Below are 14739 nucleotides of genomic sequence, written 5' to 3'. Positions count from 1 at the left end.
TCTTTTTTCTTGTTCATGCTTGCCACAGACTTATTATCTACCTTCATGGTCTTTTCAATGACCAGTTTTTATTAATTTTCCTGTCTTTCTAATAAATGTAATTTAAGGTTGTACATGTGAGTCTTGATCATCCATTCCACCCCCTTTGATCCTTAGTATTCTCACTGTTGCTCAGTCCTGAACAGTAAGCTTGGTGACAAATACTTATCAAACCCTATTCTCATTAAGTTGGCAACAGCTGGGGTTTCCCAAAGCCGCACTGCTGGGGTTGGATCCCATTACTTTTTGTCCTTGGCTGCCTAGAGATGCAAATGCAGAAAGGAAATTGTTGACAAATTTGCTTTAGAAAAATGACTCTCATCACAGCCTAGATGGACTCCTGGGCCACTCCTCCTTTGAAGCAGGTATACTTTTAAGTGAGATTGTTTAATGCTTGTCTCTAGACTAGCCAGAGAGGGGCCTCCTCCCTGGGAGGGAAACCGTGGCCATTATTCTTGTGTTGTCTAAATGTTTAGCTTATCTGAAGAGCACTAAAGAGGCCATGGGCTGCAATGCTTTAATGGCCAGTTGGGCAGGACGCCTTGGAGAGCAGCTTGGCGCTGACACAGTGAAATAGTATTCTCCCTGATAGCGCTCCCGCGGAACCGTAAATCAGACGTTTAGCAATCAGGCCCGCGTGTCAGGCAAGCAGCTATGGCCTGCCCAGATTCCAGCCACCTCTGGGTCCCTCCAGCAAGATCTTTCCCGAGGCTCTGGCAGCGTGTTGAAATGCACTCCCTCTGGCCCATTTGCCTGCCTGGCTGCTTCTGAATTGGGCCAGGGATACCTTCTGCCAAACCCTTTAGGTTAATCTTGTTTCTTACGACAGACTATTCCATCCACTCTGCTGATCTGTATTCCTTCTCCGCCTCACAGTTCATCTCAAAACTGTAGCTCCCATGAAGGATAAATAACCCAGCTTGGCCTGGGGTCAAAAATCCACACTACTCTTACCAGATATGGGGCCTTGGGAAAGTGACCTCTCTGGACCTCCTTCTTCATCTGTAAAGTAGAGATAAAATCTCCCTAGCAGGATTATTGTGATATTTCAGTGAGAAAATACATGTGTGATACCTGGCACAGGGTAAGAGCTCCATACATGTCAGCTCTGGGAAAGTCAACCCCCCTTGGTGCCTTAGTTTTCCCATCTCTAAAAAGGGGATATGTAACAGTATTTACCTCTGTGGCTGTTGCAAGGGTTAAATGAACGGGTGCAGGCAAGCCCTTCGGTAAGCACGCTGTGCCGGTCAGCTATCGTGGTGACTGTGTTTATTGTTCCTATCTGTGCTCTCCTCTCATCTCCAACTGCGGTCCATGTCCTTCTTTCTAGAAGTGCATTCAGGTCCTTGTGTGCTGCTTAGTTCACCTTCATGGTGGGCAGTGAGGGTGCTGTTGTGGTTCAATGTGGTTTTGGTTATTTGTTGACTTTCGTTTTGCACATACAGTGCGAAGATGATATGCTAGCTCTTATCTTTGTCTTCTGTATTCACATCAGGAATTTCTCCTCTTGCTGTCAGAATTTGCTTGTCTTCCTCTAGGTTTCCTGGTTACTCCAACCCTCCCAGTTCTCTTTATTCCTTTGAACTCATCATCTCCTGCCCGTATGTGTGAGTGTAGATTTCCTGCTGGGAATCTTCTTTTTTTAAGCTAGGTGGCAATTGCTAGGACTCTGGAGATGGGCTGCCTGGATCTGAATATTGTCACTGCCACTGTGTGACTTTGGGATGTTTACTTAACCTCTCTGTGCTTCAGTTTTTTCATTGGTAAAATGGGTGTTATGGACTGAATGTTTATATCTTTGCCAAGATTCATATGTTGCAGCCCTAACTCCCAGCGTGGCTATATTTGGAGACGGGACCTCTAAGGAAGTAATTGAGGTTAAATGAGGTCGTCAGGTTGGGGCTCTGATCTACTAGGATTAGTGTCTTTATAAGGAGAGACACTAGACAGCTCTCGCTTTCTCTCTGTGCACACGCCATATGAAGACACAGTGAGAAAGGAGGTGGCCTTCTACAAGCCAGGAAGAGAGTCCTCACCAGAAACCAAATTTGTCAGCATCTCAATCTCGGACTTCCTGCCTCCAGAACTGTAAGAAAATGCATATTTGCTGTGTAAGCCACGCACTCCGTGGCCTGAGCAGACTGTGATAATGGGGATAATCACAGTGAGAAGTAAACAAGTTAATATGTGCAAACTGTGCAGAATAGCGCCTGGTACATGCTAAGTGCCCAGCTATTGTCACCATCACCATCATTACTGACAACGTAGGTCCTGCCTTACAAATTTAGAGTTGCCCTGTCTGCTAGAACATTCTACAAAGAGGTAAATATTCTGTCCTTTCCAATACAATAGCCACCAGCCACCTGTGGTTATTTGCATTAAAATTAGTTAAAATCAATACAATTAAAAATTCAGTGGCTCAGCCGCACTTGCTATATTTCAAATGCTGAATAACCACATGGCTACCATATTGGACAGTGCAGAAAAGAACATTCACATCTTTGTAGAAAATTCTACTGGACAGCACTGCTCTGGAGCATTGGCTTCCAGGTGGTGTGACTGTGACCTGCAGCAAGAAATACATTTTCTATCACACTGAGATTTAAATTACTGAAATATCACATTACTGAAACAATTTTTCAAACAAGACTCATCACCACTCTTGTGATGAGCCTTATGATACTTTGTTGTACTCCTTGCTCTTTAATTATTTAATAAATTGTGCTGGTCTTGATCCTTTAAATGGGTCATGGCTTGCTGTTTGAGAAAATGCTAGTGTTCCCTGCATCTTGAGAAGCAGGACTGAGGGAAAGAGAATGACTCCTTATCAAAGCCTGGGCTAGATACCATAAATATATACTTTTCCTAATTTCATTCCCATGGGTAGGTACCCTGTGGACTGCCAATTCCCCATTAGAGGAGGAAGAAGTAGTGATTTATTAAGTACCTTGTTCAAGGTCTGAGAGCTAAGAAGGGGTGGGACCTGGATTTGAACCTGGGTCCCTCTGACCTTGAATCGCATCCCCACTCATTCATAATGTGAAACCTCTCAGTGGAGGGGTAGCCGCCAGGGTGGTGCTTCCCAGTCTGTGGTCCTTCCTGTGGCCCCTTCATGGATTTTGCCATGTAAGAGCCCCACCTGTTGTTTACTTCACATTTCTCTTTAAATCCACTCTCTTTTTCAAGCATTTAAAACCTTAGCTTCATCCTAAGCAATACCATGTATATGAAGTCACTGACTTAATGTGCCAGTCTTTCCCTGCTGAAACTCTAACAAGAAAAAACGAAAGTTTAACAGAAAAATTTTAGTACTATTTCAAGAAGAAGCCACAGCCACGGGAAGCCTGCGTGTGCCATACGCTCCATGATCCCCAAACACCGTGCAGCCGATCCCCAGCTTCAAGGGCTCAGCACAGCGCTTCTCATCGGTGCCACTGGCATTTTGGGGGTGACGATTCCTCACTGTATGTGGCTGTCCAAAGTGCTGGGTCAACTGGCATCCCTGGCTCTGGCTGCTAAAAACCAATAGTTCTCCCCCTTCTTTGGGAACCTAAAGCCCCATCCTATTTCCAGATGCCACGTGGATGGTACTGCCCTCGGGTCTAGTTAAATACACTGATGATCATGTGGTCGCAGACAGTATGGATGCCTCTTCAGGAAGAAATGGTAAGGATGCCCACCCTCTCCCACAAATGGCACCATTAAGGAATTAGAGGTGGAGCAGGGTACGTGCTCCAAGTGAATGAACAGGCCGGGCAAACACACCAAACTAAACCATCCAGCAGAAAGAGGATGATGGGCGAGGGTCCAAGCCCCAGGCTAGAACCAGAGATTAGGATTTGAGGAGGACAAAATGGAGCAAATGGAACTGAGGTCAGAGAAACAGGAGGAAAACTGGGTGATGCTGCACATTGCCGGCTCCCTCCCGGGGCCTGTTCCCCTCCTTCCCACAGACACAGAGCTTTTGTCAGATGAGGCTTCTTGCGGGAAGTGGTGCTGGTTCAGAGATCTGGGAGGCGAACAGAAGCTGGCTAGGTCTTGGACTTTGAGAATGAGGGGGCAGGGGAGTGGTTGGGACATGTGTGCTGGGAAGAGGGCATGGTCTGTGCAGAATCCCAGGGTTGGGGGGAGCATGCTGTGTTCAAGGAACTGAAAACAGTGTGAAAGCCTGGTGGGTCTGGGATGGGATAAAAGAGAGGGCGAGATAGGGAAAGAGGAGAAGTAGGTGGGGGCCAATCTATGAACATTTTATTTTTATTTATTTTTTGGCTTGATTGTGTTTAAGACCACAGAGAGGCCACTGAAGAGATTTAAGGAGGGAGTGACACATTCACCAAAGCCTCCGTGGCTACTGTGAGAACAGACTAGAGGGTGTTAGGCAGAGTCTGCATGCTGACCCTGATCCCCTAATATCCAGTTTCTCCTTTCTATAGTATCAGAATTTGCCCTGGCATGTGACTGAGTGGAGTAAGGACTACATTTCCCAGCCTCCTTTGCAGGAATGTATAGCCACATGACTAAGCTCTGGCCAATGGGATGTGAGCAGAGATTATAAATGCAACCTCTGGGCGGTGCCCTTGAATGTGACTGAGGAAGTGGCAGTGTTGTGTCATGTGGTCAAGGGCACCATGAAAGGCGGAGTCTGGGCAGAGCTGCCCTAGATTGCTTTTCATGAGTTCAGATTCAGAGACTTCAGATGCTCTTATGAGGGAGACATAAACTTGTATTTTGCTTAAACCACAGTTATTTTGGTGAGTTTAGATCCTAACTGACAGACGGCAAGAAAGAGTGGAAGCGGGGAGACATCAAAGAGACTGTGCCAGAGCCTCCTCTGTTCCCTCACTTAGATGACAGAGGTGGCAAAGGATGGGGAGAGAAGGGGGCAGGGGCCTCTCAGACTGCTGCTGCTGGGCGACGACCTTCTTCCCTGCTGGACTCACTGATCTCCCCCTGGGGCTCACTGTCTCTGTCACCTCCCTCTTACTGCTGCCGTCCCCGTGCAGACCCTGGACCTCTTCCACAGGGACAGCAGCCTCACCCACCCACATCTCCCAGCTTGACCTGGGCTTCTGCTGAACAACCCTGGGACTGTCTGTCAGAGCTGTCCCCGTCCACCTGTCCTGCGATGCTGTGTTACACATGTGTCCCTTACCAGGCGGTGGGCTCCTCAAGGAAAGGGGCCACGCCTAGCTCATTTCTGTGACCAGAGCCCCTGCCCTGTACCCATCAGATGGGCGACGGCTGTTAACTGGAGGAATAAAACATGGAAGGTCAAGACAGAGGGAAGAAAGAAGGAAGGTGGATGGATGAAAGAAAAGAAAGGAAGAACAAATAGAGAGAAGGAAGCTAGAATAGAAGAATGGAAAGAAGATGGAAAATAGAGGGATGGGAAGGTGGATGAATGGATTGTTGGATGAATGAATGGGAAGGAAGAAAAATGGATGTATGGATGTATGGATAGAGGGCTAGGTGGGTGGAAATGAGGGAGTGGAGATACAGGTGGAAGAAAGAATGGAAGGAAGGGGAGGGGAGGGAAGGGGAGGTAAAGGAGGTAAGAGGAAAAAGAACAGAGAGGGTGTTCTGGGAGAGAGACAGAGAGACAGGGACAGAGAGAGAAAGGGAAAAAGCCAAGCAGAAGCAGGGGAAGAAGGAGCAGGGAGAGGCAAGATGGGAAAAAGTGAGGATGTGTTTCTGTGACCCGAATCTGCCCTGCTTTCCCCATTCCCCTCTCCACGGGGCATCTCCTCCCCTGCCGCTCCCTGAGTCCGGAAGTCAGACCAGAGAGGGCTGTGCGCCCAAGGGCCTCCGCTCAGCTGGAGTAGAGGCCACACAGCCAGGTCCAGCACTGACCTTGGCGGTGACTAGTCTTCACCTCTGGAAGTGGCCGCTCGGGAGGCTTCCTGGGAAAGGGCTCACCCAGTTCAGTGAACCCTGAGGATGGCTCCCTGGCTTTTGAGCAGCAGGCGTGTGAGTTTCAATCAAGCCTGCACCTTCACCCCATTTCATCCCAGCCAACATTTCAGATGACGGTTCCCTGCCCTAGATTTTACTGCAAAATAGCAGCTCCTGCACAAAGACAAGCTGGCTGGGAGCAGAGGGGTGGCTGTCGGTGTTTGTGCCTAAGCTCCAGCAATGGGCAGTGATTCAGCACTGGCTTGCTCACCACCATCAGGATCCTTGCCATGTCTCTGTATTGCATGTACTGTTATTGAATTATTATAAAACCAGGGGCTGGGCAAGCTAGTTATATTTTTCTAACTCAGAGTAAAAAAATACCTAACAATTTAACCAGTTCGGCCCTATACCACGTAATCTCCTCCTCCCAGAATAGTCCCAGTGGTGCGCACGTAGCCCTCTGGTGGAGGGGTCTATTTACTGGGCATGGACAGTGTGCCAGGCTCTGTGCTGACTGCTTTATCTATCCTGCATCATCACTGTAACCCTGAAAGGTAGGAGCTTTTCTTCTACCCACTTAACAGGTGAAGAAACTGAGGCTAAAGGAGAGGAAGCACCTTGCCCAGGTCACAGAGCCAGGAGATGGTGGAGTCAGGACTCCAAAGCAGATCCCAGTGATTAGAAAGCACTTGCCCTAGACTCAGGACACGCATCCTGAATAGCCCGAGAGACAGCTTGACCCTTGTCTTTGACCAGCCCCTACGCCTCATGGATTCTTCTCCCCGAGTGTTTTCACATGGGAGTCTGGGAACCCTGATGCGATGCAGATGCCTGCTTCCACCCTCTCCCCTTGGCTCTGCTCTCCAACTGGTAGCCAGAGGGAGCCTCTGTACCATAAGTCAGCTCACACCGCTTCCCTGTTCAAAGACCTCCAAAGGCTTCTTGTTGCCCTGAGAATAGTCTTACGAATAGGAGCCTCGTGACCTGATCCCCCTCCCCACCATAACCCTTCCTGTTCCTTCTGCTCCAGCCGCCCTGTTCCTGAAACCAGCCAACTTTGACTATGCCTCAGGGCCTTTGCACTGCTGCTCTGTCTGGCACACTCTTAGCCCAGACACCCACATGCCCGCTCCCTCATCTCCTTCAGGTCTCGGCTCAAATGTCAGAGAAGCCTTACCTGGTTATACCAAGAAAAGTAACAGCACTGGTGATTGTTTCCTCCCTGGCTCTGCTGGTCTCTTAGCAGCACTTTAGGTCGCTTACATATTCAGTTGTTTATGGTCTATCTCCCCAACAGGAAGGCCAGTGTCTTGAGGGTGGGGTGTTGCTGTGTTTTGTAGCAGGGCCCCGCAAATGCTAAGTTCTCTGTAAATCGCCGCTGCATGCTGGAGCTAACCTCCTTATTTACAGATGACACCACAGGCTCTGAGCAGAAAGGCATCTTCTGACTTTGTTCCCTGAACCTGCCCATCTGCCCTTTGGTGCAGGCCCGGCCTTGCGCTGGACTCCTGCAGGCCGTGCGCCTCTCGCCAGTCCCACAGGGCCTCCGCGGGAAGCTGCAGGAGGCTGCCCTTTGGATTCTGACATGGGCTCCCGGCACCAGCGAGCACTATGGTTTCACTTGTGTGAGTCTCAGCTTCGCCGCCGTGTAACATGGTTTCAATTCTGCTGAGGTGCCCTGAGGGCTTCTGGCACTGGGGACATTTTTGAAATAAAAAAATGTAGAGAATAAAAACAAACTGGCTTCTCTGAGTAGCTCCAGCTGGTAATTAAGATCCTTCTCCAACTTCGACTCCCTTCAACTGCAACTTTGACCTTGGGGCTGGTGAGGAACAGCAGCAGGGGCAAAGCTGAAGAGGTGGGTTTGAAGCAAAAGCCAGGCTCTGCGCCTCAGCTTCAGCCAAGACGACGAAGCACCCACTATGTGTCTGGCATTTTCACAGCTTAGGAGCTTTAAACTCATACATCTGCCTGTCAATTTGGTGTCTTCATTGGGGCGTCACACACATCTCAAACCCGGTGTTGCATGACGCAGAGGTAGATTTCCTCTGCTGCATGCCCACATACTCCCGTCTCTGAGAATGGCGCCGTGGCCCCAGTCAGGCCCAGTCAGGAGCCTCCCTTGAGCCCTCTCTCCCTCCTCCCTCCTAACCAACCCATCAGCAAGTCCCCTTGGCTTTACCACCATCCTGAAGCCTGCATCTTCACGTCTCCATTCAACCCGCTTTTCTTTTTTTGCTGGGATGACTGCAATGATCCGCTGGTCTCCCTGCCTCCACCTTCCCTCTCCCATGGCCCATTCTCCATGCAGCAGCCAGTCATCTTTGTAAAACACAGGCCAGGTCACACAGCTTTTCCTGTTTAATGTTCCTCAGCCCCATGGTTGTCCACAGCACTTCGAATGAACTCTGGTGTCTGTGACCCGTGTCCGGCCCACACCTCTCTCTCCCCCTCATCTGTCTGCGTGGCCCTCTGCTTTTGCTCAGTCACTACATTCACTACTTCCCACTGTAGGGCCTGTGCACTTGCTGATCCCACCTCCCTAGATCTCCAGCTGGCTAGCTCCTGTCATCATCCAGGCCTTGGCTCAAGTGCCACCACGTTTAAAGGCCTTTCCTGATCCCCTGGAGAATGTGAACCTCCCATCCTACCCCCTGCACCCCTCATCATTCCCCATCTCACTTCATTGTTTTAGATTCTTCACATCCTTCTCCTTATCATGAACATTCTCATTTATGGATTTGGGTGTTTACTGCTGGTGTAAATCCCCAGGGTGTTGTTTAGGGTGAATCAGACAGACGTGTCCCTGCTCTCATGGAACTAACATTCTAAGGAGGAGACAGAGAAAAACTAAATCTACCCTGGACTTTTCAACTACAAGGGCCAATAATTTCCATTTCTTGCTAAAGCAATTCAGGCTTTGCTATTGACAATCAGCTGAGTCTTTACTACCTTAGGCTCCATAAATTGCTGAGTTCATTGGCTTTTTTTATTTTTTGTTTTGTTTTGTTTTCTCATAAATTCTCTCCTTCTCCCTGTCTCTCTCTCTCTCTCTCTCTCTCTCTCTCTCTCTCTCTTTTTCTCCAAGATGAGAGTCATTGTAAAGGGAGCCTACGCATTGCTTTTGGCCAGAGACCGTCTGGGTCTCCACTCTAATGGCATTCTCTGGACTCTGAAATTCTCTTTTGTCACAAGTTTCTGCATTGCTCCTCTCCTTGAAACAGTTGTTGGACAGAGACATTTCACAGACAGGAGGACTGAGGCCTAAAATGGCTTGCCTAGACTGGACAGAACACAGGACTGATCATTTCAGCAAGGATTCCCAACTCTGGAATTCTAGGACTGAGGACCAGACAGGAAAATCTGTATCCTCCCCTGATGATCAATATCAGTCATGCTCTGAGCTAGCCAGGACAATTTGGAATTCATAGCCTTCACAGCTCTGCTTCACAGTTTAGACCCCAAGGATTTTGCAGGTTCCAGGAAACACTATTCCTACTCGGATAAACAGAATTGTTCTTTTACATACAGTTTCCCTTTGGGTTACCTTTATTTTGCAATCTGGTAAGCCAAAAATGTGAATATAATTTGCAAAGCCGTAAGATCCGTGAGTCAGTTGAAAAACCCTCCTTTACCTCGGAGAAAGCTGCTTGCTCTTTCATTAGAGAAAAGTAATGCATTGTATTTCCCTCTTTGCTTTGGCCGCCAGGAAGCTCAGACATTAGACTCTGCACTTAACTGCAGTAGTCAGCCTGAGCTGCATTTTTCTCATCTACCACCTTACCCCTTATTCATGACTTTGTCTTTGTTTTTCTAGTTCTATTTTAATGTTTTCCATTTGAAAGTCTTCCCCAATCTTTCTGACCTAGGTTGGGTATAAACAGATGAATTAAGGTTATTTTTGAGCTGCTGTCCCCTTTTCCTATCACCCTCACCACTTGCTTAGGGGCACAGGAGCTGACTGATTGAAGTAACCATGGTCCTGCTCACTCTCTCACTTTGTAAACCATGTTTTAAGGGGAATGTGAATTGTTTTTAAAAGCTTCCATCCTGGCCTACTGCTAATTACTACTGACCCAGGAGCATCTGTACTAATTTGCCTTAATAAACTTATTAAATAGCAAATTTCAGGAGGAAGAAACTACACAGCCTTGATTGGATTAGTGAAACTGCCAGTGGACATCACCACTAGAGCAGAAGGAAGCCGGAGGAGATAATCTGGTCAAGTGTGTTTCCAATAAACTGTCACTGGCCACAGCTCTGTGCTTTCTTGGGGGTTGCTAGCAAAGGTTTTGAGCCTCCAAAGAAAAGAGGAAAAGCAATGTCTTTCCCCCAAACCAGACGCAGGTGATTAAACACGGCGTATATGAAAGGAAACGAGTAAATCCAAACCTCCAGGTCATTGAAGAACAGATGCGTGTCTGCAAGGTTGAAGATCATTTCTTCCATCATCAGGCCGATGCGCACAGACGTCGTGGTGTCCTGATAGAAAGAAAAGGGGAAAATCACATGCACAGGGCATCGTTGTCATCTTAACCTCGTTTTCTCTCCAATCCCGTCTCTGAACGGCAGTTTGGTCTTTCCTGATCTGTGAACACCCAGCCTAAAATGTGCCTCTGTGCACAGTCAGGGTGATCATGTTTGCACACTTCTGAGATTTCACTTCTAGTATTTTATAATTAATGTTTACCCTCTTCAGTAGTTAAACGGCCCTCACAATGCCCCTGGAATTGCAACTATGTTCAGTGTTGCAAGAACAAGAAATGGCTGCATTAAAGGGGGGCCTCTTGGAAACTGTGTTTTCAGGGATATTCCAACCCTTTTTGTTCTCAGGGAGGCCTGACAGAGTTCAGGGAAAGCAGTAAAACTCATCTAAACCACTCACTGGGAGAGCTGGGATGCTGGTTCTCTCTTTACAACAACCTCTGTGTGGCTGTTCCCTTATTCCTCCTGATATTTTAAATATAACTGTTATCTAACAATAGAGAATTAATGATAAAAACAAACAAATACAGGCCCACTATGGTACATCCATACCAGGGAAAATGAGCCATTAAAAAAATGAAGTCATGTTAGAGCTACAGACATGAAACTATCATCAAGAAATACAGTATTAAGTAGCAAAAGCAAGTTGCATCACAGTTTAATGTGTGAAATACAGTTGTGCAACACAAGGGTCCATTCTCTCTCCCTCTCTTTTCTGTGTACAGTGTGGTAGACTGCATTTCTCTTCACTCATACGTGGGGTTGCTTTGGCTTCTCCCTGTAGGAGGATGATACATACCAGGGGTTGGTAAACTATGACCCACGGGGCATATCTGGACTGCTGCTTGATTGTTGCTTATGAGCTAAGAATGACTCTGTACATTTTTAAACAGTATATTGTCTACAGTTGCTTTTGTGCTTTGAAGGCAGAGGTCAGTGGTTGCAACAGAGACCGTATGTCCTGCAAAGCCTAAGATATTTATTATTTGGCCTTACACAGAAAACGTCTTCCAGCCCCTGATATACCCTTTCCCTTATGAATTCATGCTTTGGCCAACAACATACGAGCAGAAGTTATGTTTCACTTCCAGGAAGAAGGTTTAAAAGCTAGTGTATGGTTTGCCATGCTCTCTCTTCCCACTTCACAAGACTCAATGTTCCAGATAAAAGCTATTTGGTCAGCCTGGGTTTCAGAGTAAAGCGAATGGGGGTCAGAGCTGCAAAAGACTACAGTGGTCCATAAAAGAGAAGCAGATGAGATTTGGGGGATGTTTGTTACTGCAGCCATAACCTCACTTATCCCAACTGATGCATGTGGAAAATATGTAGCACAGTGGTTCTCAACCCTGGCTGCACACTGTAACGATCTGGGGAACATTTAGAAATCTTAATGCTCAGGCCGTACCCCAGATCAATAAAATCAGAACTGCTGAGAGTGGGGTCCAAGCATCAGGAATATTTAAAGCTCCCCACTTGATTTCAGCATGCAGCCAAGGTTAAGAACCACTGGTCTAAAAGCATATCAACACTTAGTAATAATATTCCTGGTTACTATCTGGGAAGTGCTTTCTCTGTGCCACCTTATAATTATTCATTCATTTAATTCTCACAAGGCTCTACAAGGTGAGCACTATTACTTCCCCATTTTATAGATGAGGATTGAAAGGTTAGGTAACTTGCTGGTGAGTGCGGGGGGCTGAATACAGGTGATCTGTTCCAGAGCTGCGCTGCTTCCGTGGAGGGCTTGGAGAGGCCGGAGTTGGCAGAGGAGGGAAGGGGGCCTTAGACTCACTCCATACACTTCTTTTCCTGTTTGAATTTTTCACTGGGAGGCTGTATTACTTCTACTATAAAAATAAATAATGACATAAACCCTTCATGACCCTTTGAAAAAAAGGGGAAAAAATGTAGCTGGTGATCTCAGCTTCACACACGCAACTGTGAAGAATCAGGCCCAGGAACGCAGCCATTAGGCAAAACACCTCATTAGGACCCCAATGGCCAAAGCTTAGAAGGGCCCTGGCTAGAAGGTGGCAGGGGACTCAGTGAAAAACGAAGAGAAAATGAGGAAAACAAAGACTTCAGGGCTAAGCAGGGACTCATTGTGTGTGACCTGGGAAAAGGTCTGGGGGGTGTTCCCACGAATTACTCGTACCCCGAACCATTTCACCTCTGCATAATTTTTTACACATTCCTTCTTGACAAAGCTGTTTGTACATCTCACCACTGATGAGCAGCCCTCAATGTACTGGACAAGAGGCAAGAAACCCACTGAAAGGGTTTATTTAGAAAAATGTCAACCCCCCAGGCCAGCACATAAACAGGAAAGGTAATTATTGCATACAAAGTGACTTATCTGTGAAAAAGCATTTGAATAGTTACAAAAAGGCAAATACTCTATACTGATAAAGCTTACATTATGACTTATTGATACTGGGAGGATGTGAAGAAAAGGTTTGCATATGTATGATGGGGTCCAGGGTGAGAAGAGTTAAATTCTTATCCTCCAGTTTGGGAAGCCAGAGACCATGCGAAAAACAGAAGGACATCAAGAAGTGGGAACATAAGCAGGTTCCTTGGAAGTTTGGAGGAAAGAACCAAAGGAATCAGTGAGAGTTGGAAGTCGTTGCCTCTGGGCAGGAAGAGAACAAAGGAGGTGTCCACTGGGGGCTGCTTTTCATAATACTTTGCTTTGTTGAACTGTATAAGTTTTTAACTGTAAGTATATACATCTTGGATCTAAAAAAAACCCCAGAACAAAAGGGAACATATTCAGTAATTTTACTTTGCATTTTCTATTCTAGAGAAAAACCATCCCTATGAACAAAAAACATGTAGAAAGATGTTCACTACAGAGTTGTCTGTAACTAACAAGAAATTTGGGAATGGTTTAGCTGCCTGGCCAAAGGAGACTAGAGAAATAAAATGTAGTGCATTCATACAGTGGAAAACTAAATTCAACAGCAAGAAATGAACCAGACACATCAAACAAAATATTATTGAGTGAAAACAACAGTTTTCTGGAAGTTATATACTGCATGTTATTACCATTTATTAGAAACACATACAGTGTTACTACATATTTTCCACTGGCACTTATGTATTTATATATACTTATATATAGTATTTTATATATATATATATAAATGTATATATTTATAAATATCTCAAAGGATATACGCAGAGTCAGAACAGTAATTACTTCCAGAAGGCAGAAAGGAAGGGACAGGAATTAGAGGTGATGATCAAAAGGAACTTTAGCATTATCTAGAATACTCTAAAAATTTTTTAAAGGAGAAGGCATTCAAATACTTATTGTATAATTAAAAGTTAAAACAGAATTTTAAAGCCATCTACACGTTTCTGAGTAGAACTGTTAGAATCCCCTCTACTCCTTGGGAATTCTAGTTACTTCAATTTTCCTAAAATCTGCTTGCCTGTTGCCTACAGATTGTTTTAAACTGCGTAGATGCGACCTCTTTTCAAGGGACTCGATAAAAACTAGTTGTACAGAGGAGGAAAAGTCTGGAACGGCCCAAGAAAAGCATGACTGTCCCAGGAGTTAAGTAACACAGAGGGCTACCCTGGGCCAGACCACTTCATCCAAGGAGAAGATGTTTTCCCAGGATTGCAAGGAGTGGGAAACTAAGAGAAAAAATAAAATTGGTGGAGACTCAGCATTAATTAATGGGAAATACATCCGGAGGGAGGGAGGGCAAGACCAAAGCCAGTGGTGTCATCTTGTGATGTCTGCTGAACGAGTCCCTGATAAATTCCACAGACACACCACTCTGGTCTGCTGGCCTCAGTCACCCTGTCACTTGGGCAGGGAGGACCCTCTGTCTGGCCTAGCGCATCTCCTGGTCAAGTAAAACCAAATCTGGGAGCCTTCATGCCAGGTTCTTCAGCTAATAAAAGGCATTCAAGTCTACCCAATCCTTCTACCGCCTCGCGTTGTGGTGAGGGTGGACGAGATGGCACAGACGTAAACACCTCGCCGGGAGAGCAGCACGCCCTCCCCAAGCAGTGGTTACTGTCAGAACCCCCCAGTCCACTTCCTGGGACTCTTCAGCAAAGAACCTGTTTCTGTAAACCCGGCAGAAACTCCCCAAGTCAGATGGTACTTCATGAAAACCGTTTCCTTAATTAGCACATACTTGTTGGGTTAGGGGGAAAAAAAAAATCAGCGGTTAATTTCCTAAACAAGCAATAGCAGAAACAGATTGCTTTTAAAAAAATGATCAATTAAAACCAGAACGGGAAACTGAAAAACAAGGGAGTTCTTCCAAAACGGGCTTCAGTTTATAACTTGTCCGCGGC

General features: G+C 46.4%; 1 protein-coding gene and 1 long non-coding RNA gene across 6 annotated transcripts in view; one reads left to right on the top strand and one right to left on the bottom strand.

Annotated features, from left to right (window-relative positions):
- Nucleotides 1-14739, bottom strand: part of EYA2 (EYA transcriptional coactivator and phosphatase 2) — a 217088-nt gene that overhangs the window by 28486 nt on the left and 173863 nt on the right. For all 4 annotated transcript variants that reach the window (XM_057503051.1, XM_036902084.2, XM_036902087.2 and 1 more), the window contains one exon: nt 10327-10416. In XM_057503051.1, the coding sequence (XP_057359034.1) occupies nt 10327-10416 (90 nt within the window). The remainder of the gene's footprint in view (nt 1-10326; nt 10417-14739) is intronic.
- LOC118920741 (uncharacterized) overlaps nt 1-14739 on the top strand; it is a 78604-nt gene that overhangs the window by 39416 nt on the left and 24449 nt on the right. The gene's annotated exons all lie outside the window — the stretch shown is intronic.

The sequence above is a fragment of the Manis pentadactyla genome, chromosome 5 (genome assembly GCF_030020395.1).
Source record: "Manis pentadactyla isolate mManPen7 chromosome 5, mManPen7.hap1, whole genome shotgun sequence".
Classification (NCBI taxonomy): Eukaryota; Metazoa; Chordata; class Mammalia; order Pholidota; family Manidae; genus Manis; species Manis pentadactyla.
This window is presented reverse-complemented; position numbering and strand designations above follow the sequence as displayed.